This window comes from Tinamus guttatus, unplaced genomic scaffold, assembly GCF_059628265.1.
Source record: "Tinamus guttatus ecotype Peru unplaced genomic scaffold, ASM5962826v1 Tinamus_guttatus_pri_ptg001270l, whole genome shotgun sequence".
Taxonomy (NCBI): Eukaryota; Metazoa; Chordata; class Aves; order Tinamiformes; family Tinamidae; genus Tinamus; species Tinamus guttatus.
Genome location: NW_028289804.1, coordinates 146880 through 170023, shown reverse-complemented (window position 1 = coordinate 170023; position 23144 = coordinate 146880). Strand labels below are relative to the sequence as shown.

The 23144-nt window shown below is 53.4% G+C and overlaps 2 protein-coding genes across 2 annotated transcripts; one reads left to right on the top strand and one right to left on the bottom strand.

Annotated features, from left to right (window-relative positions):
- Positions 1-1735: 1735 nt before the first annotated feature.
- Positions 1736-9957, bottom strand: CHMP7 (charged multivesicular body protein 7). The gene is made up of 10 exons (XM_088538901.1): positions 9646-9957; positions 8356-8530; positions 6467-6652; positions 5666-5799; positions 5214-5262; positions 4783-4902; positions 4377-4475; positions 3864-3924; positions 3268-3429; positions 1736-2461 (listed from the first exon to the last, which is right to left on the bottom strand). The coding sequence occupies exons 1-10, from the start codon at positions 9933-9935 to the stop codon at positions 2397-2399; spliced, it is 1341 nt and encodes a 446-aa protein (XP_088395027.1). The 5' UTR covers positions 9936-9957; the 3' UTR covers positions 1736-2396.
- Positions 9958-14507: 4550 nt separating this feature from the next.
- TNFRSF10B (TNF receptor superfamily member 10b) lies at positions 14508-21233 on the top strand. Its single transcript, XM_088538889.1, has 9 exons — positions 14508-14588; positions 17706-17838; positions 18148-18276; positions 18654-18768; positions 18860-18951; positions 19354-19394; positions 19754-19894; positions 20597-20660; positions 20816-21233. Exons 1-9 carry the CDS (start codon positions 14544-14546, stop codon positions 21109-21111), a joined length of 1056 nt encoding a protein of 351 aa, XP_088395015.1. The 5' UTR covers positions 14508-14543; the 3' UTR covers positions 21112-21233.
- The last annotated feature ends 1911 nt before the right edge of the window (positions 21234-23144 follow it).

Genomic DNA, 23144 nt, shown 5'->3' with positions numbered 1-23144 from the left:
ATAGGGCCCTGTGGAGTCTCTATGGGACCTAGTGGGTCCTAGGAGGTCTCTATGGGGTGCAAGGGGATCTCATGGGGTTTCTAGGGGGGTCCTGAAAAGTCCTATGATGCCCTAGGGGGACTCTATAGGGTGTCTGTGGAGTCCTATTGGGACCTAGAGGGTCTCTATGGGACCCTGGGGGGTGGTTAGAGGAAGTCCTAGGAGGTCTCTATGGGGTGCTGGGGGGGTCAATGGGGTGTATAGGGGATCCTAGAGGGTCCTATGGGTACCTATGTGGTCTCCATGGGGCCCTAGGAGGTCACAGGGGGTCTCTCTGGGTCCTGTGGGGTCTTATAGGGTCATTAGTGAGGTTTCTATGGGGTCCATGGGCCCCTAGGGGTTCTTTATCTGGTCTCTGTGGAGGCCTGTATGGGACCCTAGGGGGTCTCTATGGGGCAGAGAAGGCACTATGGGACCCTATGGGGTCCCAGTGAGGCCCTAGTGGTTTCTGTAGGGTATCTATGGGGCCCATGGTGTCTTAGAGAATTATAGGGGGTCTCTACAGGGTGCAAGAGGATCCTAAAGAGTCCTAGGAGCTCTCTAGGGGGTTGCTGTGGACTCTTACGGGGTCCTAAGGGGTCTCTGGGGCACTAGGGGGTTATAGGTCTCTACAGGGTCCTCTATGGGCTCCTGAAGACAGCATGGGCTAGCTGGCAGAACAGACACCTTTTGAGTTAGGTGCAATAACTACTCCTTGCTTTTTCAAAGCACAAGGAAAACTCATGAAAATCGAAGTCTAGGGTATGAGAGGGTTGTGTTCCTGAAAGAGAAACCCAAACCCTGCCCAATTACTTTCAGCAGACAACCTTTATGGATGCAGAAGCCCAGCTGGCACAGCACAAACACTGTAGTGAGCAGTGAGACAGGGAAAGAAAAGGAAGCACAAGGAACTCTGGGTCCTCCCCTCCCCTTTATTACATATAGGCAGAAAACAGTGTTTTTCTCCCGTTTGCTTACAAAGGAAAGGAACACAGAGCTTCAAGTCACTTCACACAATTCCAGGCGCAGCTTGGCCGAACTCCGCTTCTCCGGCCGGAGTCTGTGCTCCGAATGGCGGGGAAGCCCCAGAATTCCAGACCCACCTCCCTACTCGCCCATGCCGCCGTCCACGTGGCTTGGCCAGCGGAGCTCGGCACAGGAACGAGGGCCAAAGGGATCACATTCCGAGCAGGGAGAGAGGCCAAGTGCACATTCCTCTCCCGAGGGAACTACTTTAGTCACGGTAGGTACCAGGCTTTGTGCTCTTCCACCTGCAAATAAAAAAGTGACCTGCAAAAGATGACGATTGCATCTTCCAATGAGTAAAGGCAGCACCCCAAAAGCCTCTTCAGTTCCTGCGTTTTTTTTTTTTTTTTCCTCCCATTAGAAACATTTACAGGGTTTGGTTTGGGGTTGTTTTTGGTAACCCACAATTTTGCAACATCCAGCTTAAAGGCAAGGTTAAGACTGCTATATGAAACCATCCACCAACCCAAACGATGCATCGCCTTTTCCCACACCCCAAAACACAACACGAGCTCCAAGCAGATCCTCCTGCAGCTCCCCACAAGTTCTGCAAAAAGGGAAGATACAAAAATAGCAAACAGCTCAAATTTCAAGTAAAAGCAAGCAGAAAATGGTTTGGTAGTGCCTGCCAGCCTCTGTCAGCAGGGGCAGCAAGAGGAACTCCTTCATTTGAAAATCTTTTGCAGGTCTCCCTTTTAAGGCCTTAGTGTCATTACAGAAAGAGGAATTAGTTTTGTCTTGTGCTTGCAATTGCTGCCCCCTAGTGCAGCACCAAAATCTCCTACAATTTAACACTTACAGTGTCTAGCTGTCCACGGCCGTGCAAAGTACACACAGGAAGGGTCTGAACTATCAAGAAGTGTTTAAGCTTGTTGCAGATAACTTATGTAAAGGACAGTACTTATGTGCCAAGTGTTTCAAACAACCACACACAGAGCCAAATGTTGAGCAACTGCAATACTGCTGCAACTCAGCTTCTCAACTTGAGCCACGGCAAAAAAAAAGAGAAAAATGAAAAAGAGAAGAACAACCAAGCACTGTTATGGACATCGAAGAGTTTATCTTCACTGGGCAGAAGAGTGAGAACTGTGTTCCCAGAAGGAAGATTGGATGTTGCAGATGACTTGGGATAACAAGTCAAATAAACCAGTGCAGATGTTGGCAGAGATGACAAACACCAGCTGGGGCCAGTTCCAGAGAGTGGATTGTCATGGCAGAAGATCCTGTTGTTTAGTAAAGTGATATCCACAAAGAGGATGGGAGCACTACCCATCTCTCCCAAAGTTTAGTCATTAGTTAAGGAACCTTAAGACAACTTGTCAGGCTGCAGCAACAGGGTAACTGTTGGGTCTTTAGAGATTCAGTCCCAGAGCTGTTTTGGGTTCACATGAAGCAGAGGGAGTCTTTTGTGCCAAATCTATAAGGAAAATTGCAAAAGAGAGGCATCAGTTTTCACCAGTAAGAGGATCCATCACATCCATGGTTAACACATAGTTTCAGAGCTCCCCAGTATTTCAATATTTGACTGCATTCTCTTGAAAGCCCATGCTTCGTGTTTGCTACGGAACGCTGACCTTTCTTCTGCTCTGCAGCTTGAGAATATCAGCTGCCCAAAGAAAAAGAAAACTACGTGGACAGAGTCTTGAAGAGCCATTAACAGAATGCTCAAAGAAAGATTTAATATCTTTATTTACCCTAGTCCTAGACACGACTGCTGCAATCGGCATGCAGTTTAGGCCCATAAACTCTGGTCCTTCATGGTTACTAAATAAAACCCAGTTTAGCACTTTTTAAGTAGAGATCACACCTATAAGAAATGACCTCTCACCCAGAAGGCAAGACAGAAGATGCTGTTCATACCAAAAGGCATAAAAATACTGGTAGATTTTATCACTGTCCCACAAAATACCACAAGCTCAACCTGGCTTTGCATATATTTTGTTGAACAAAGAGCATCTAAACAAAGGACTGCCTCTTGGTAGAGCTTTCAGATTTCTCTGCAGAACATGGTAGGAAATACCATGGTAGGTACAATTTCTAGCACAAAGGACAGCCCTCAAGACAGAAGTTGGTAGAGAAGAGGCAACGCCACTGAGTACCTGACAGGGATACAGTGCAACTAGAAAGGGGAAAGATTTTTGACTCAGGCTACACCTCTGATGGACATCTTCCATTTTATAAGGTTGTCAAGGGATCCTAGTAGTAGCCAGCTAACATCCATACCTCCATCAGCAAGGGAGAGCTTTTCCAATTCAGCTTCAAGTTCAGCATCAGAAATGGCAGGATTCGGTGGCTTCTGGGGAACGGGAGGCAGATCTACAGGTTCCTTCGCAGAGTCTTGGAGGAGACTATCCAGCTCTTCCTCAAGTTCCTCAGTGTCCATCTCTGCCAATGAAAGAAAACATTCAGCTACAAGCAGAAATAAATAGTATCTTCACAGCACATGATAAAGCAGCAGGCAGAGAGCCTCACTGCAGATAATACTCAAGACACTGGTTGTTAACAAAGGTATTACCAGAGATATTACCACTTGGCATTCCCACTACTCATAAGAAGCAACTCCCCATGCTTCCCCCATAGGCAGTCAGAGACCTACAAGGGATTTGGAGATGCACAAATACCAATCGTCCCACAACCCCCTGTCAGAGAGGAGAGCTCCTTGTCAATTCTCATCCCTTCTAAAGGCACCAGTAGCTACATCCTCAGCGTTTCAGCAGCTGCCTGTGCTCCCAGGAAGGAGGGGGAACAGCAGTAGCATGTGGGACAACGGTTGGAGGAGAAAAGAGAAGATGGGCACATCAGGAGGCCCAAACACATACCTAGACCATTGATCCCCACTCCAGCCAGGGTCTGAGCTACTTCGTCTTGAGTGTCACAGAGCTGAGGAGAAACACACAAAGTTTGATACAAAATACCAGGTGTTACGAGATTACAGGTCAGGCCATTTTAAGACCCTGTTCTTGCACATTTAGTTGCATTCCGGGTTCTAAAAGCCTGGCTTGCATTTCTTTTTAATACATCGTGCAAAACATTTGCTAACAAAGAGAGTTGTGCACTTGCACAACTATGGCTAACCCGGAGAACACAAAGTGCATCAGGTTGGTGTGCTAGCCAACAGTAAATGAAAATACATATAAACCAAATACAACCAGTTATTTGAAGATTTCTGCTCACTTGTTTAAAAAGATCAAGATTAAGTCAATCTGCTCTGATGACATATGGAATAGAAACAGAACAGTGCCAGAAGCCTCAGTATTGGTATCTGGGCAAGTTTTCTATGTGCATCCACCCACTTCTTGCTTGTTTAATTAGATGTGCTCTTATTTCAGTACCTCTTGTATCTGATCCACCAGGTTCTCAGCCTTCTCCACTGTTACATCCTTCATAGACAGCTTGAGAGCTCCCACACCGGCTTGATAGGCATTAAATACCTTAACAAAGGGGAAAGATACATAATGCTGAATGAGTAAGAGCGAAGAACAGGCAGTGTGAGCTTCTCTCAAGATCCATTATTCAAGTTGAACCTTCAGAGCAGTGCTAGTACAGGAGAAAATGGGGCCCTGAGTGGGTTTCCTCAAGGCAATGCCCCATTGTCAGCCTGGCTGTCTCCTGCAGCAGATAAAGCAGCCCCACCAGCTTGCTTGCACCCCAGAGACAAGAGCTCTCCTAAGCAAGTTAAACAGCACAAATGAAGAGTGGAGCTAACGTGAGAAATAGAAATCAAAATGAACACGCTACCATCTGGTCAGTCTGGGAGGCATAAATGCGATCCAGGATCCCTTGCACTGCATCCAGCTTGGAATGAAGCTCTTCGATGCGCCTTTCCGTCCTTCGCTTGGACTTCAAACATCTCAGCGCCTGCAGATATTACACACACAGGCTTGGATCACAAAGCAGCAGCAGCCAAAGGGAGTACATCCTTTAAGAACTACAATCCTTGTACAGCAAGGGACATACAACAGCTGGATTTGAGAGCTAGGTATTTCTTTTTCTTTCCATCATATCGCTTCAGACAAATATATTCCTATCACCACATGAAGGAGCCCTTTGGCTTCAGAAACACACTTGCACACCACTAGGACAACACTACCAAATGCTAGACACTGTCTGTAGTGATAAAGCCATTCCAAGAAGCTTAACTTGTTCTTTCCAAGTACAACAGTACTTACCAATTGCTTTTTCCCAGCTCTACAAGCACTCCGGGCATCCTCTTTACACCTGTACAGAGGCAACAAGGAAAAGGAGCTTATTCCTTTGCAACTTGCAGTTATTTACAGGTCAGTTGCCACCCTCACTACCTTGCTCTTACCCACAGGTGGCTGCGTACCAATATATTTTCCACACAGACACCGTTAAGGCATTGCTTTATTTTCACGGGTAGGCCTTGAATGCATTCCAAATATTTCCGTAACTTCCATATCCACTCACTGTGTTTTGTTTTCGTGTGGATACAAAGCAAGGATGGGAAAATGTGTCCTACTCCTCTACGTAACTAGTGCATTTACCAAACAAGGAAGCATGACTGGCACTTAAAGAGGACAGCTTCATTCTTAACTATGTCACAGGAACATAAAGCTTCACATCGTCACGAAGTTCTTCCCACCACCCTTCCCCAAATTACTTCTCTGCTTCCTGGGAAAGGGACTCCACCTTCTGTGACAGCAGCTGCTCACTCTGCATCAACTGATACACGCCAATGTCCACATCGTTCATTGGGGAGACTTTGGCATGAAGACCTCGGGCAAACTTCACTATCTAAAGAAAGAGAACCACATTCCTGAGTCGTTTCTCTCCAGAATTTGTGCTTGCACTAGAAATAATTCCATTCTAACGGATAAAAAAGATGCTTTTGCTTCAATAGAACACCCTGAGGGCCTAAAGGCTATCCTAGCACTTTCACAGATACTACCAGTTTGGACCCCAACTGCATGGGGCAGCAGCTCTGAAGTGCAGAGCAGTCAGGACAAACATGACACATTTGAGACCCCTGAGCCTGCATCCACTACAGTCACTGTCAAACAGGACACCTTTTCTTGAGAGCTGGAGCACTGATTTCAACCTGTAGCTACCAAATATGAAATTGCTCCACAAGAACTTAATTTTCTGCAAGTTTGCAAGTCCCTGTCAGGTTCTCTACCGAACCACTATCCTAAAATGCCGTGCGGCGTTCTGGGAATATTCAGCAGGATACTTGCTAGCTGTCAAATTACACAGATAATGTTACAAATGCTTGAAGGGGAAAATAGGAACCCCTCCTGCAAAGAGCATTTAATCTCACCTATAACAAGGTTAAAATGTTGAAGTATTGAATTGACTTTTCTGAAGAAAATCAACACTTAACCAATAGTGAGTAGTTTTTCAGCTATAATGAAATGCAAGACAGGGATGATGCCACCCAAAAACAGTCACCTTTACCCTGTACCTTCTCTCCATTCTGTTCCAGGATTGTGACCCTCTTTTCCTTCTGCAGCTGGAGCAGCAACAAGTAGAAGGTCCTTTCATCAGGACAAACGTTGGCACAAAGGGACCGCAGCTCCGAGAGGGCAACAACAGGGTGAGAAGAGAGCGCAGAGTTCTGGTATAAGCGATAAACTTCCTCTGCCTTTTCCTGAAAGGAAGCAACAAAACCATCCGTTAGTTGATTCACGACTATTCTTTTTCCCACAAGGTTTGCTAAGGCCACCTCTACTTCCTCCCACATGCCTAAAGGTGGAAAATTAGAGGTGTCACATTAGGGGGGAACAAGAACTTCCAAAATAAGCTGGCTGTGAAATTCAGAAGGTGGTAAGTATTCATAACTCTCAAAAAATATCACCACTAAGGGAATGCAAAATACTACAGTTTTCCTCTGCAACCAGAATTACATACTCGTGTTCCCTGTGTAAACACCACGAAAAATACAAGCACTACAGAGTCAGCAAATCAGACACTGCTACATTCCTTGCTGTCCCATCGATTCAAGCCCAGTTTAAGCCTGCCTTTAGTAAACACTCTAGGTATCCAGAGTAATTTCGTATCATTTTTTTTCTCTGCCCAATGATAAAAGAACAATTTTCCTGTTTCAAGTGAGGGTCATGTAACTGGAGTTACAGTCCACTTAAAGACTAAAGAAACAACTTTTTCTGCTTCCACCCACCTCCAAATTCCCCATCAAGCTTTTGGTGTTAGTTACACAACTCTGGAAAGGACCGCAGAACTACTGCAAAGACACTGTGCTCTGTCAGAGCAACTATAATAAGAGCAACACATCTACAGAGTTCTTTCACATCCACAAGTCCCAGTCATTTAGAGGCCACCTGCACACAAGAGCAGCGAGTTTGACGCTGTTTTTCAACGGAGTAACTTCAGGGTTTCTTTTTCTCCTTTTCTTTTCCCTTCCTTTTTTTTTTTTTTCTTGAGAAAAACCCTAGCAACAGTGAGGAAGCGACCCGAGGTCTCGATCGTGGCAGCACGGCGCCATCCACATCATAGAATCACAGAATGCTGAAGGTTGGAAGGGACCTTAGGGATCATCCAGCCCAACCCCTGCACACGCAGGGTCACCTAGAGCACGTGGCACAGGGCTGCGTCCAAGCAGGTTTGAAGATCTCCAGAGAAGGAGACTCCACAACCTCTCTGGGCAGCCTGTTCCCCTCACTGGGAAGAAATTTTTCCTTAAGTTCCTGTGGAACTTTTGGTGCTTCAGTTTGTGGCCATTTCCTCTAGTCCTATCAGTGGCCACCACTGAAAAGAGACCAGCACATCGCAGCGAGCAGCGGCAAGTTGCATGAATCCACAGCACGAACGCGGATCTACCGCTAACAACTGCTGCAGGAAAGGGCCTCTGACAGGAGGCAGCAGCAATTCAAGTCGTGTCTGAAAAGGCAGAGCAAAAGCCCATGCCCTGAAGCAAAGCAGCCTTTAATGAGGCACCCACGGGTTCAGGAGAGACACAACACGCTGGCCTGACAGCCAGGGACACGCGAGTCACTCGTTTCTCTCCCCAACACATGGCATTCAAGCTGCAAGTTTCTCTGCTTCCTCTTCCACAAGCCTGGGATGCACAGCGGTCTCGGAGCACACGACGGGACTTCCTGGAGAGCACGGCAAGCTTGCCAGCCGTTTCTTCCGGAAAAGTCATTACATTAATTTCAATGTTTATTTTTAACCACAAGTTATTACTCCCCCCATCCCTCTAAACACTTCTAAATACACTAGAAGTAGAGACAAGGATATTTTTTTATTCAGCCCTGACCTTTCACTTATGCTAGCACATAAAATCACTCATTATTTTAAGATGTGCAACCTGAGGGTGCTCTAGAAAACACTCACCTGTAGTAGCTCCACAAAAATCAGAATTTCCTCCTCCTCGGGCACCTTGCTGTCACCCAGCACGCTTGACAGAGTCCACTTGAGGGGTTTCAGAATAAACACCCCCACGCCCCATGAGATCCAGCTGCTGTCTACGCTGGCCATGAAGTCGGATTCTCTCTGCATTTTGCCACGTCTGTAGAAAAGAAACGCACAAGTTACAGGATCCAGCGTGGCCAATCCCAAATCCTTACAGAGAAAGGGAAAAACAGGGGCAGTGAGGACGCTGGAGGGGACAAGGATTATCTGAAACTGTTCTGCACGCTGCACATTGATAACCCTGGTAGTGGCTAGTGGCTCATATGTGCAGGCCGGCCAATTACTATAGGCACTAAGGTGCACAGCTGGGGTGCACAGGCTCGCTCTCGAAGTATTTTGTTTACAGTTTTCCCATCTTTACAAGTTTCTCCTCCACGAAACTCTTTGGGAAAGTCGCTTTTCCGCACCAAAGGCTCCTCGTGCTCTCCCGCACCCCCAGCTCTGACCACGAAGCCACGCGCCCCCTCCTCATCCCCACCATTTTATCCCGCTCCTCCCGGCTCCTTGCACTGGCTCCCCGCACCGTCCCAAGCCCCTCACACCCAGGGGCTCCCACCCTGGCTCCCCAGACCATATTGCCCCTTTCCCGGCCCGTTTCTCCCCTTCCAGCCCCCGGTCCAGGCCTGCTGGCCTGCCCAACCCCTCCACCTGCCCCCAGGCCGGTTCTTCCTTCTTCCCGGGCTCTGCCCAGGCCTGGCCACCTCCCCGGCCCCGCTCCAGGACTGTATCCCCCTGCCCCAGGCTTGTCACTGCCACCAACCCTGCTCCCCCACTCTGTCACTCCCCCCTGGGCCCTGTCACCCGCCAGCCCGTTGCCCCGGGGCCCTGTCCCCTGCCCCGCCACCTTCCAGGCTCTGTCCCTCCGTCCCGGCCCCGCTCCCCCCGCTCTGTCACTGCCCCCGGCCCCATTGCGCCCGCTCTGTCACTCCTCCCCAGGCCCTGTCACCTGGGCCCGCTGCCCCCGGGCCCTGTTCCCCCGGCCCCGCTCCCCCGGCTCTGTCACTGCCCCGGGGCCTGTCCCCCGCCCCAGCCCCGCTACCACCCGGGCCCTGTCCCCCCTCGGCCCCGCTGTCCCCCAGGCCCTGTCACTCCCCGCGGCCCCGGCTGCCACCCGGGCCCTGTCCCCCCTCGGCCCCGCTGGCCCCCAGGCCCTGCTCCCCCCGCTCTGTCGCTGCCCCCGGGCCCTGTCCCCGCGGCCCCGCGGCCCCGTACCGGAGCAGCTCGCGCAGGACGGTGCCCAGCCCCAGCGGGACGCTGCCGCGCCGCTCGAAGCCGAGCTGCAGCTCGCGCAGGCAGGTGCGGACGGCGCCGCGCCGCCGGCCGCGCGCCAGCACCAGCCCGGCCCAGAAGGCCATCTTGCTGTCCCACTCGGTGCTGTTCACGTCGCGGCTCTGCTTGAAGGCCGAGAAGAGGAAGGCCATGCGCTCGTCGTCCGTGTCCCACTCGGGCGGCAGGTCCCCGGCCGGGGCCGGCCCAGGCGGCGGCCGCCCCGCGCTGCACATCGGCCCGCGCGCCCCCGCCGCCGCCGCCGCCGACCGGCGCTCTGCGCATGCGCCGCCCCCCCCCCCGCCGCGCTTTGTGTGGGACAGCCGCGTTCTCCGCGCCTCCCCCCCCCGCCGCGCCGCGCGGGGTGGTACGGCCCGGCGCATGCGCACACTGCGCGGCGCGCCCCGCGGGTTCGGCGCTAGGTGACGTCACGCGGGGGCGGTGCCGCGCGGGTGTGATGTCACGGGGCGGCGACGTCATGGCCTCGGCTGTGGAGGCCTGGGGCGCTGGCGGCCTCGGGGGGAAGGACGGAGTCCGTGTGTCCCTAGGGCAGTGCCCATGTGTCCTTAGGACGGAGTCCGTGTGTCCCTACATGCCAACACTGTCACCACAGGAAAGGACAGTGTCCGTGTGTCCCTCAGAGTTGCGCTCCCTCACCAGAGAAAAGGACAGAGTCCATGTGTCCCTAGGACGGAGTCCGTGTGTCCCTATGTGCCAATTCCTTCACCACAAGAAAGGACAGTGTCCCTAGGACGGAGTCCATGCATCCCTAGGACAGTGTCCGTCTGTGTATAGAATGGTGTCCGTGTGTGACCATTTTGCAGTTCACATGTTTAAACATGTTCCCCCTCACCAGAGGGAAGAGCAGTGTCCGTGTGTCCCTAGGACGGAGTCCGTGTGTCCCTACGTGCCGACTCCGTCACCACAGGAAAGGACAGTGTCCGTGTGTCCCTAGGATGGAATCAGTGTGTCCCTAGGACGGAGTCCATATGTCCCCAGGACAGTGCCCATCTGTGCATAGGATGGTGTCCATGTGTTACCATTTTGCAGTTTAAACGTTTTGCAGTTCCTCACCAGAGGAAAGGACAGTGTCCGTGTGTCCCTAGGACAGTGTCCATGTGTCCCTAGGACAGTGTCTCTGTCCCCCCTGCACTTCCCTGCCAGGTAACTTTACTGATGAAGAAGGGAGGGATCCCAAAGCAGCCTTGGAACCTGCACATGACGCATCCCTGCGAAGGAATCTGTGTTTATCTCCTTACTTTGGCTTGGCTTTTTCTGAAGCAGGCTGCAGTTTCACATGAGTTTTCTGTGCTCTCCTGTGCCCAGGAACCCGCGGCTTTGGGGAACTTCAGTGCCAAACCGTAGCCTGTTTGCAAAAATGCAAGGTGGCTTTTAGCAAAAGAAACGTTGTGGCCAGGGTCTGACCACAGGTCTTGCTCAAAAAGCCGCACGGGGCCGGGTTTATACGCACAGGAAAACCGGCCTCAAATGCTGCTGCCAGACATCGCCCTTCACGGCTCCAGCAAGGAAAAGGGCCCGGTGACGGCGGGATCCAGCTCCGGCGGGATCGCGATCCTGCCATGCAGGAAACGCCTGCTCTGAGTTCACCTATGGAAAAACTTCATACAGGAAAATAAATAAATAAATAAATAAATATACACACAGACCAAAGAATGTGCCGTATGCGTTGAGATAACTGGGAGAAAGGGACAAAAAGATTCACCCTACGGGTGTAATAGTGATCCCGTTGGATAAAAGCAGGATAAGGGCCTGCTCCGCCAAGTCAATTAGTGTTGCTGCCTCTGGACTAGTTTGACTGAAACAGTCACCCTGCGTCCTGCCAGCTCCTGGATGCAGATGGATGGGATGCAGCGTGTTGGGATACGGGTTTTTCCGGGAATGGTGGCAGTATTTGTCACTGTAATGCCAAGGCTTTCCCCACACAGACTCAGCACGCAGCAAGGATGGCCAGGGTTGAGCAACAGTGGGGTGAAGAGTCCTGTCTTTTTGCAAAAATCAGCCTGTTTTTTCCAGCAAATTGGATTTTGCCAAACGGTCCCAAGCTCCGGCCAATCCGGCAGATGCTCCGTTTGTGGCGAGCCCCGTTGCAGATTACCCCGGGGCTGGTGATCCACCCAGTTCCGCAAGGGAGGAGAAAAAGCAGGGAAAGGAGCCCAAACTTGCTGTCTGCTGTGGAGGAGCTCAAAGTCCACGTGTGCTGTGAGCGGAAAATTCCACTGGTGTGGAAATCTGCACAGCAGCCCCCTGCGTTCGTAAGGCAAAAATGTTGAACCCTTTGTGCTTGCCCAAGCACAGAGAGCCCTGGGATCCCATCCGGAGTGACTCAGGGAAGAGCCGGTGGCGCGGAACGGAGCTCCTCCCTCCTCAAGCCCTTTGCAGGGCGCTGATTGCAAAAGCATTCCGTCGTTTTTAAAGAGAAACCTGGCATTTAGGAGAAAAAACACTCCTTTATCCTGAGGGAGATGGTCAAAGTCACCGGACAGTTTCAAATCCCTTTCAGGAAATAAAATAAGAGAGAGAGGGCAAAAATCTGGAGGAAGAAGTTAATGCAAGAAGCACGTGCAGCTCCGCAGCCCATCGCTGTGCAGAGGTACTGCAGGTTGCAGCGGTGCTTTGGGAGGGGATATCACATTTTTCCTCCACGCTGCCTCTTTTAAAGGAACACCTAAAAGTCGATTTTTAAAGGGTGGAAATGCCTGGAGAGTGTGAGCCTTGAGCGCAGCACTTGCTCGCGTGGGGTTAACCGCTGACCATGGGGCTTCCCTCGAGACACTCATCCAGAGGGGTCCAATCCAACCCAATCCAACGGGGTCTGGAGCCTCCGGACAGGAGGAACAGGCTCTGGAGGGGCCTCCCCGGCTCTTGGGCTCGTTTTAATTCACACTCGCAGCAGAGTGGAGGAAAGTTGGTATCCCCAAAGAGCAGCAATTCACCCGTCTGCTCCAAGCGCTCCGTGTCCGCCCACTGCTCCTCTGGCTCTGCAATCCGCCCGGCTTCCCGGCAGCCGCCGGTTCCTCCGGAGCGGCAGGGACGGGACGATAGGGCAGGGGAGCGGAACGGCAAGGCAGCGGCCTGCCCGGCCGCGATAACGGCGCAGCCCTCCCGCCGCGGCCGCGCCGGCCTTAAATGGAAGCGCTCCCTGCGCCCGCTCCTCAGCGTGCGGGGAAATTCCTGCACGGAATGGGATGACGTTGGCGGCACCGCGAGCCCCACCCGGGCTGCAGCACCGGCAGGGTGGAAGGACGTTTCCCCGGCCTCTTTTGCTGCTATCTTTTGCACCTGTGTCATTTGGCGCAGTGAAAAAATGCACTTTTAGTGTAATTTTGTAGATGAGGCGGGAGGGATGGAGCCGAGCCCTTGTCAGGTGGGTGCTCGGGTGATGCAGCCAGGTGCAAAGCGCGGGGCAAGGCGGGAAGCTGCAGCTCTGCAGCAGGTTGGTGGCCACTGAGAGGACTAGAGGAAATGGCCGGAAACTGAAACACCAAAAATTCCATAGGAACTTAAGGAAAAATTTCTTAACAGTGAGGGTGACAGAGCCCTGGAACAGGCTGCCCAGAGAGGTTGTGGAGTCTCCTTCTCTGGAGATCTTCAAACCCGCTTGGACGCAGCCCTGTGCCACGTGCTCTGGGTGACCCTGCGTGTGCAGGGGTTGGACTAGATGATCCCTAAGGTCCCTTCCAACCCTAAGCATTCTATGATTCTATGATTCTATGATAGGCTCTCGCTGCTGCGTCACCTCTGCCTGTTCAGCGCAGCCTCCCGTCCCTTCGGGCACCACGTCGCAAAGGGCGTCGGGTTGGTGTTTTGGGCAGCGGGATGCGCCCGGAGCGCTCCCAAGCACAGCGGGGCTGTTCCACATCGCTGATTCTGCCCCGAGCGCAAACCTGGTTGTTCTCCAAGGCCCCGAAGCCTTGGGCTGGAACAAGGAGCACACGGTTCTGGGAGGACACGAAGCGCTGCGGATATTTCCCACATATCTATGTCCCAAGCACAGACGCTGTTCCCCACATATCCGTGCCTGGCCCTGGACCGGACGCTGCCTGGGGAAATGTGTCCCGCTCTCACCCAGGGGACCTGCCCGCCCTGCAGCCCAGAGGGGCTTGAACGGGGCCGTGTCACAGCACGTGGCACCTTGCGCTGCGGGACCCTCGCGGGGACCCTTCTTGTGGCAGCGGGACGGGGTGTTCGTGTAACACCGTCTTTCCTGGAAAACGCTTTCCTGCTCCCTTGGGGCCTAGATGCCCCACGATAGGGAAAAAGAGAAAAGAATAAAGCTGGGAAGCGAGAGGAGCCCCCGAGGAGCTCCCGCAGGGGCATTCGCAGCGCCCGTCCGGTCCCGTCCCGTCCGGGGCTCGAGCGCCGCGTGGCCGTGCTGGCGGGACACGCAAACCCCGTGTGGTCGCGGGACACGCAAACCCCGCGGGCGGACAGAGAAAAAAAAAAAAAAAAAAAAAAAAAAAAAACGGAAAAGAGAGAAAACGGGGAGTGTCCGCGCTCGCCGGGAGAGGGGCGGGGGCATCGCCGCCTACGTCACCTCCTCATCCTCTATATAGGGTAAGCGGGAGGCCGGTCCCCTTCATTCGCGATCGCGCCGCGAAGAGAAGAAGAAGAGAAGAGAAGAAGAGAAGACAAGACAAGACAAGACAAGACAAGACAAGACCCGAGCAGAGCAGAGTCCAGCCTAGTCCAGCCCAGGGGAGCGGGGCCAGATTGGGCTGTCCCGTCCCGAGGGCCGCCAGGCCGTTCCGTTCCGGGCCGGGCCGTCCCGCCCCGAGCCGCCTGGCGGCCGCGTCGCTCCCGCGCACGATGCTTGTCGCGCCCCGATGGTGCCGCTGATGCCGCCGCTGCCGGTGCTGCTGGTGCTGCTGGTGCGTGGGGCCCGGGGCGGGTACCGGGTACCGGGCCGGGGGCGCCGCTGCCGTCGCGGCATGTCCAGACTTGTCGCTCCGTCCGGGCTGGGGGCGGGACTGCCCGAACCGGGGCCCTGGGGGCAGAACGGGGACCCGCGGCTGTCCTGGCCCGGCGGGAGGGGGGGGGTTCCCTTCAAGGGGGTGATTGTGGGACAAAAACGCGTTTGGGGTCACCCGTGATGGGGGCTGCGGACGGGGCGGATGAGGGGCTTACCTGTCCAGGGGGGTAGGGGCTATGGGGGGCTCACCTGGATGAGCCGGGGGACAGGAGTCTTGGGAGGTCGCTTGGATGGTTTGGGGGGACAGGGGCAACGAGGGCTCTGTGGTGTCTGGGCTATGGGGGGGCTCGCCTAGACAGTTAGTGGCCCAGGAGCCACCGTAGCCCAGGTGGGAGCCCCTGGAGCAACTGGAGCTGCAGGAGCGGCCGGGGGCTCCGGCAGGATGGGCCTGGCGGAGGTGGGAACGTGTTGGGACGAGCGGGCGCAGTGTCCTGCTGCGGCACGTGGGCCCTTCGTGGCGCCTGGATCGCCGCTGCGTGTGCAGGAGGGGATTTCCTGCGGCTTCCCAGCATTGTTTGCCGTCCCGGCTCGGGATCCCGCGCCTGCGCAAGCAGGGATATGTGGTTTTACGTGACCGCCCAGCCCGCGGCCTCGGGGACTGCGGGACGGCTGCTGTCACCCACGTGCGCTGCGTTCCCTGCGTGGCAGATGGCTCGGAGGCACCTAGAGCCTCATCCCGCTGGTGGGAATCCCATCCCCAGCATTAAGGCTGCGCTCAATTCCCGATGTGGGGCTGGAGCCCAACAGTGCCAAGTGGCGGGATCGCTGTGCCCGGTGCCAGCGTTTGCCCTGACTCGCGTTAGCAGCTGGATCTTGGCCCCTTTCCAGCCCTGCCTCTCCTCCCGTGCAGCTCCCTGCTCTTCCCTTATTTCCTGCGTGGTTCCCCAGGCCTGTGGGCACGCTCCGGCTCGACGTCATTGTTTTAATCAAAGTAGACAAAAGGTGGAGGGGGGGAAAGGGTCGGGTCTGCAGATGCCCCGCGTGACAGTCGCACGATATTAAGGTTGCTCGTGCTTTCTCTGCGCACCATGTTGTTGCATCATACCTGGAGCGAGGCCACAGCCTCACGAAGAGGAGGCCTCCCTATGCCCGCATCTGCTAGAGCTCAAATTCCATTGGTGTAAAGTCTGTGGAAAACCCCGGCTTCAGCAAACTTGGTCCTTTGGAGCAGAGGCACCGTGGTTGTCCCAAGGGTCTCGTGTTCCTTGGGCCTTAATACGGCTGGTGCTCTGGCACCTGCATTCCCACAGATCGTGGGTTCCTGCACTTATCCGTGCTGTCTTGGTGCTTTTTGGTGCTCAGGAGTTTGATTTGGGGTTGATTTGGTCTGTTGCTACAAAGGCTCAGTGCCTTCTTTGGGGTGACTTTGGAAGCAAACCAGGGATCAGTGGTGGATGAGGGAGGGTTTGAGGACTGGTGCTTCCCCCAAGTCTTCTCCAGGTCTGATCCTTCAGACCAAAAAGGGAAGTTTTTAACCTCCTGGTCATTCCTTGGCCTTGGGGACCGTTGCTTTCTTTGGATGTTTGCTACAAGCGTGAAGCTCTCTTGGCACCATAGCTTGCATGGAACTTGGTTCCTCCATGCAACTTACTTTAAAACTGGCTTTTGTGGTGATAAAGTACCCTGTGCTGAGACCAGCTGCAATGGGGCTGTATTTCCTTTTCTCCCCAGACTTCTCTTGTAAAACATCTTCTGTGACCTAGGCAGGGTCCTACTCTCTGTCTTCAAGTTGAAGATATGTTTTTGGGGGGTGGTTCTACTGTTTTTCAGTGGGTTCCTCAGGTGTTGGGCTGGGTCCCCAGGGTTGGGGTATGTTGTGGTCATGTCTGGTCTCCGGCGCTTGGCATTTCAGAGCAAACGAGGGTGAGAGCTGGCAGGAGGCATCGTCAACACGTGCTTGGAGGAGCAGAGTGTGGGGTCCTGGCTGTGTATGGACACACAGCAGCTCTTGCTGAGCCCTTTTTGCCTGTTCCCTGGTCTGTAAAACCAAGGGCCCCTCTTGCCTTGTGGGCTGGTTCATGGTGGCGCTTTGCAGCGCGCAGATGTTGGATTCCTCCCTGCAAACGGCTGGTGTCAGGCTGGTGCACTTGAACCACTGAAGGTGCTGTGGGCCGATAACGTTATCGTGCACTCGAACGAGCTCACGGAGAGGATAGAAACGCGGTGACCCGGGGGCCTTTCGGAACAGCACGTGTAGCTGCTGCGGAGGCCCTGGGGCCGGCCAGGAAACCTTCCTTCACATGATAAGGATGGGCGAGCGGGGACAGGTTGCTAATGAGTTTGTGCAGTCTCTGACCTTGGAGATTTCAAGACCAGAGCGGGCAAAGTCCCGAGACCTGCAGAGGATAAATAAGCTGCGCTGGAGAAGCAAGACCATCCCTGCAGTTGGATGCAAAAGGGAGTTGCCAGAGCTCGGGAGGCCGCTAACAGACCTCGCCTCCGCCTCGGGAGGATGGGACGTGGTCCCAGCAGTGGGGTGATGCACCACGTGTGGCCGCCTGTTTCTTCCAGCATCTGACTCATCGGAGAAACTTGCTGCAAGGGGCAGGTTCCTGGCAGGCGGGAACAGGAAGGGAATTTGTTTGCGGTGGTGGTGCACGGTCACCATGGAGCTCTCGGCCAGGACACCTCGCTGCTCCCTCCCCGCCGCTCGGTTTCCTTTGCTGCGGTTGGTTCCCGTGCCCAGAAACGGGGGAAGGAAAGGGAGACCTGCCATTACCCTAAGGAAGCGCCGGGCGCCTTCGCCTTGCTGATAACCCGGGCATCCAGCAGCGCCTTGAAGCCTCCGCTGTCGGTTTGGCCAGGAAATAACCACCTTCCTGGAGGGGGAAGTGCCCTTGGCTCCCTCAAGGGGATGTTTGAGAGCCAGGCCCAGGATAGCCCGGGACAGGCTGGCGGTTCCACGTCTGGCTCCATCCTCACCTGTCTGTGCCTCCGGCCTGGTCTCTTGTTAGCTGCACATGCCCTGTCTCTCTTACAATTTTTTTTAACCCATTTTTCCCCTATTTTTTCACAGGAAGCTTTTTTGGGAACTGCTGCAGTTGCAGTGGGGAGAAGGGACAGTTTGGATCCCTTGGACTTGAGCAAGCTAAGGGAGGAATTGTATCAGGTCTACGATGGAGGCCTCTATTGCAGGAAGTGTCCTGCAGGTAAGATGTTTGCTGACTTCACGCTGTGTGCAGAACTTGTCTGTCTGCTTGTTTTTGTGCCTCTTCTGTATGATGCTTTTTGAGAATGCCCTTTGCTAACCCTCTTAATGCACTCTCCAAAGTGGAGGTCTCAACTGCTGCGACCGAGTTTTGTGATCTAAAGACTCATTGTGTGAATGTTTCCCTTTGATGCTTCCAATATTGCATTTTAGCCTCACTGACAACAGAATTGGTTCCCTCCTTGCAAAGAGCTCTCCATCCTGTGCTCTATTCTTTGATAAGCCCTCTCCTTCCCCTCCTTTATTGCAGGCACCTATGTTGCAGAGCACTGTAAAGTGCAAAATGGTTCCAGCAAGTGCTTGCCCTGTAAAGAAGATGAGTACATCGAATATCCCAACGATTTTCCTAAGTGCTTTGCCTGTCGGACATGCAGGGAAGGTAGGAAGCTGGCCTGTGTTTCTAGCAAAGACTCTAAGTGTGTTATGTGCTCCAGGAGCTGATGCTGGGCCAATAGCATGGGCCTAAGTTCAACTTGGAGACCTCATTTCAGAGCAGAGTTGCCTGCAGCATCTCCAAGGGGTGTCTCCTAGTGTGGGTGGTCAGGACTTGGGGAGCCTACTGGGTCTTGAAATGCTGCAAGTGCTCGTGCAGACCTACATGTCTGGTCAACATGTCCCTTGGCCCATGGGGACATTGTCCAGCGCTTGAGCCTGACACGTTCAGCAAGGGTTGCTAGGACGTGGCCTTGGGGAGTAGCCCTGCTCCAGCAGGGCTTGTTGGCTGTTCTATACAATCAGCTCTCCTGTTGTCCACAGATCAAGTCCAGCTGAGTCCCTGCACGGCCACCAAGAACACACAGTGCGGCTGCAAGAATGGCACCTTCTGCTCCCCGGACCATCCATGTGAGATGTGCCAGAAGTGCCGGTCCAGGTGAGCGAGGCTGTGTGACCCCAGTGCTGGGGGACAGGGCTGGCCAAGGAGCCCCAGCACCTGAGCTGTTCCCCCTCTGCCCTTTCCCCAGGTGCCTCGATGGTGAGGTGGAGAAGGCTCCCTGCACTCCACACAGTGACCGCCAGTGTTCTCCTCCCACAGATGCTTCTTCCAACCCCTGGGGTAAGTGCCGGACTGCCGGAGGATGAAGAATGGGGTTGAGGGTAGATTTGAGCTGCTGCTGTTAAAGAAACCAGCAGCAGTTCCACACACATCATATTTTATTTTATTTTTTTTCAGTTAAATATGTCCTGCTTGCGGGTGCTGTGGTTTTGATAATTTTGTGCATCGGTATCATATATTGCTGCTGCAAGCATAGTTCACGTACAGGTGAGTGCTGGTTACATGGGAGCTTGCATGCATGGAGAACAGCATGGGGGAGCTCTAAAGAGCTGGCCCTGCCAGGCAAGAGCCTGGCCAAGCTGAGTGCCAGCCTTGCTGTGCAGGCACGGGGCTGGAGGGGATGGGTGCAAGAGGGACCTGCCTTGCAGGAAGAGGGGATCACAGTGCTGTTTTCCCTTCCAGGAGATGGGAGAGACCTCAGGAGGAAGTCTTGCAGCGTGGTGGTGAGTTGTGCTCTAGAGCAACGGCAGCTCCCCTTGCGGAGCTGGGGTGAGATCCCTCGCCCCATCTGCTCCCCTCAGCTGTGGGTCAGGGTCACTCTCCTTCTCCAGAGGACGCTCTGGTTCAGTGACTCCTCAGGACTGTACAGAGGAGACATGAACAAGCCTCTTGGATACAGTCCCTGGGCAGGTGTTCCCAATCCCTCAAAGCCCTGGTGAGGTGGATGGCACCGCAGCAAATGAGAGCCCTGAAAGGCATCCCCAAGCAGCAACCTTTAAGGGGCTGCTGTGAGCCCTGTTTTTCCAGGAACTGAGACTGCAAAATGCAGTTGGCTGATGCTTGTCTCCTGTTTCCACCACAGGACTACATCCTGTCGCGGTTCAGGAGATGTGCTTCAGGGGGCCCAGGGACGCCGGACAACTACCGCAACGAACAGGTCTCTCCGGACCAGCAGCAGGAGCTGCTTCCTGCAGAATCGGGTTTGGCTCCTCCATTGACGGGGGTATGGAGATGTCTCTGCTTTATGCCTAGCATAATGGTCTGGTGTTTTACTGTGTGTTCAAGCTGGTTGGATTGTGAGCTTCTGGGCTCGGATCAAACTTTCCACATGGAGATAGGTGAAGGGGTCTCAGGTGAGGCTCCTTTATCTGTATTCTGGGTCCAGCTGTTTTCTGGCTCTCTATTAGGAATAGTAGTCAAGACTGCAAAGCCTCCCATTGCCTAGTATTGCAGCTGGTCCCTGGGCATCCTGTGCAGATTTAACACCTGACATCAAACATACTGAGCTGGGTTCTTGGGCTGCTTTCTAAAATTGAACTCTTCTCTCCATACTTGACATCCCTGAGCAAGCTCTCCCCGCTTGGGGTGTGCTGGGATCCCAGTACTATAAAATTATGTTTGTTTTGGAGTGCAGTGGTCTCCTGTAGAGAGTACTCCCTCTCCAGGTCTCATCCTGCCTGCTCCAAGAGCCCTTGGAGAGAGGGAGAATCGCCCAAAACCCTCTTACTGGCATCTAGGGACAGCATCTGTCTCCTTGGCTACAGGCAGCATTTTTTGGTTCAGCTCCTGTGTTTCCAGACTAGATCTGCCTCTGGAGCTGCACTAGTTGAAGTCTGTTCCTCTGAAAGGTGGTTACACTTCAACTGTCTGCTATGCAGGTGTTTGCACGAGGTGCTCTGGGTACTATGTGGTGTTGTCTTTCCAGGACCTGATGCCACCTGGGAACGTGAGGAGGAAGCTAGTCCCACTGTCTGAAGACCCCTATGAGCGTAAGTGTTGGGTGCGACGTGTTTAGAAGTGTCGAGGGCCCTGGGGAATGTGCGATGAGCCTGCAGGCTCTTTGGGAAAAGCCTTTTTTTCTCCCTCCCCCTCTCGGATGACTGTGCTGTACCCTGTTCTCAGACCTCTTCCCTTCTTATTGTAGTTTTGGAACGCTCTTTTGACATCTTTGCTAAAGAAATAGACTTAAAGCACTGGAAAATATTTGGCCGAGCTCTCGATCTGCGGGAAAATGACATCTCTTTTGCATACAAGAGAGAAGAGTATTCATCAGAGGCCTTGGTCCAGATGCTCAGAACTTGGCTGCAACAACAAGGGATGAAGGCCTCTATCAATGTGCTGCTGGAGACTCTGCACCAGATTGATCTTGGAGGGGTTGCAGAGCACATCTCCTCCCTGCTTGTTCGGAGGGGTTTTTACCAGTATGAAGAAGTAAGCTGAAGAGTGGGATAGGCACTGGATCTTCCTACTTCAGTCTGAAAACATAAATACCTCTTAAGTTTAAGTTGCAACTTTTCATAGGTCTGCTATCTTCGTTCTTATGAAAATGTTGAATAACTCAGCTTGAACCTGGAGGGGATTTTTGAAATCCTTGTGGCCCTCTCTGCTGAAGCTACAGGCCCAATATCAAGTGCTTTCTTAGGACAATTCTTGAATTTCACCAGGAACCGTTTTAGGCTCTTTGCATTGTCCAAGAGCCTGTGCACTTGTCTGTGAAGTACCAGAGCTTCCAAGGGACATCTTCAGGACTAGTATAGAAGGTTTTTAACTGGATTACCCTGTTCTCAAGGTTCCTGGCATTGTGTAAGGGCTTTTGCGTATAGTGGATCTCTAAGCTGGCCAGCAAACTTAATGCTGTATGTTTGTCAGCCAAGCATTAATTGGATTCTTGTGTAGCTTTTGAAAAGCACTCGCCTGATTTCCATTGGTAGTGATTCTGCTTGTTGATAGGCATAATTTTCAAACTGGAGTTTGAGGGGAGGATGGGGGTGACCTACTTGCTCTGTGATCCCTGCACTTGTCTGGGAAAAGCATTCATGCAGGTAGAACAGAAGCCAGTTTTTCGAGCAGAAGCAGGAGTGTGGGCAGCCAACCCACACTGTCACAAACCTCAGAGGTTTCTTTGTGACCTTGGTCAGGTTTGGTTCCCGTTTCCATGAAGCACCTTTGCTGCTGCCTGCCTCCAGCTGGCATGGAAGAATAAATGCACTGAGTGTGGCTGTGGGTCCCATCCAGCCATCTTCCACCTCCGTGGATTCCTGTTTTCATTGCTGCTCTTTGCCCTCTGCGGCACAAAGCTCAGGGCCAACTTCTCGCAGCTGTGAAACCCAAGTACTTGAACTGGCTAAATGTGGTGAGCCCAGCCCACAAGGATTCCATGCCAAAGCCCTTTACAAAGGGTTGTGAAGGCTTAGCCTTGCTGGACACAGGTCTGCTCAGCCCTTGGCCCTTCTTGCCCTCCCCACCAACTTCTGCCAGCATTAAACCCCATGCAGGCAGTTTGTATTTATGTAGTATTTTTTTTTACTTCTTTTTATAATGCATGTATTTATCTCCAGATTGTAAGTAAACTTTTAAAAAAATCCTCCTGATTTCTTGTCTCTTTCCTATGCTCTGTGCTAATGCTGATGAGTCTCCTCTGGGTTTCAGCAGATACCAAGTGGGCAGGACTGGGCCCTTGGCCTGGCATCAGCCTTGGCTCGCCCTATGATGCCCCCTCAAGCCCTTGCTAGCCCTGGGAGAGCCAGCATGGGGGCTAGGAGCAGGGCTAGGAGCATCGAGCTGCTCCCTGGGGCTGTACTGGCTGTCCTGCGTGTGACTGCAGAGTGTGTGGCCAATGCCAGGCTCCAGGATGAGGGATGCAGACAGGGAACGGGCAGGGAGCAACAGCCTCTCTCCATCCTCCTCCTCCTGTTAATGGGGCTTTGTGTACCCATCCGCTGGCTCCTGCTACTATTTTGAGCACCTATGACAGTGTTAACAAACACCAAGCCCAGCCAGGGCAGCCCTGGGGACCCTACGGTCACCACAAAACACAGGGACCACACGGGCCTTTTAAAATATCCTTTATTACAACAGAGCCTCCTGGGCTGCAAGCCCAAGCTGGGTCGAGGAGCTTTGCTTTTTCTTCTTTTTTTTTTTTTTTTTTTTTCTTTAAGATTTCTTTAGAAAAAGAGAAGAGTGGTGGAGCGAGGGCACCAGGGCTTCCCCCAGCCTGGTGCAGCCCAAGGGCAGCGGCTCCTGCAGCCCCTGGCACGGCGGGAGCTGCCACCTTGCAACACGGCTCCAGTCCAGCCGGCAGGGACAAGGCGGCCGCTCGCTTGCAAGTGAGTCCCGTGGGCCCAGGGACGAAACGGGCCAAACCCTGCACCTCCTGCCTTGGTGCTTGACCAGCCCAAGCCAAGAGACATGAGGGCGGCTGCGTCCCGCCGGGCCTGGCTCGGTGCAGAGCCGCCCACGTCCATGCCATCCTG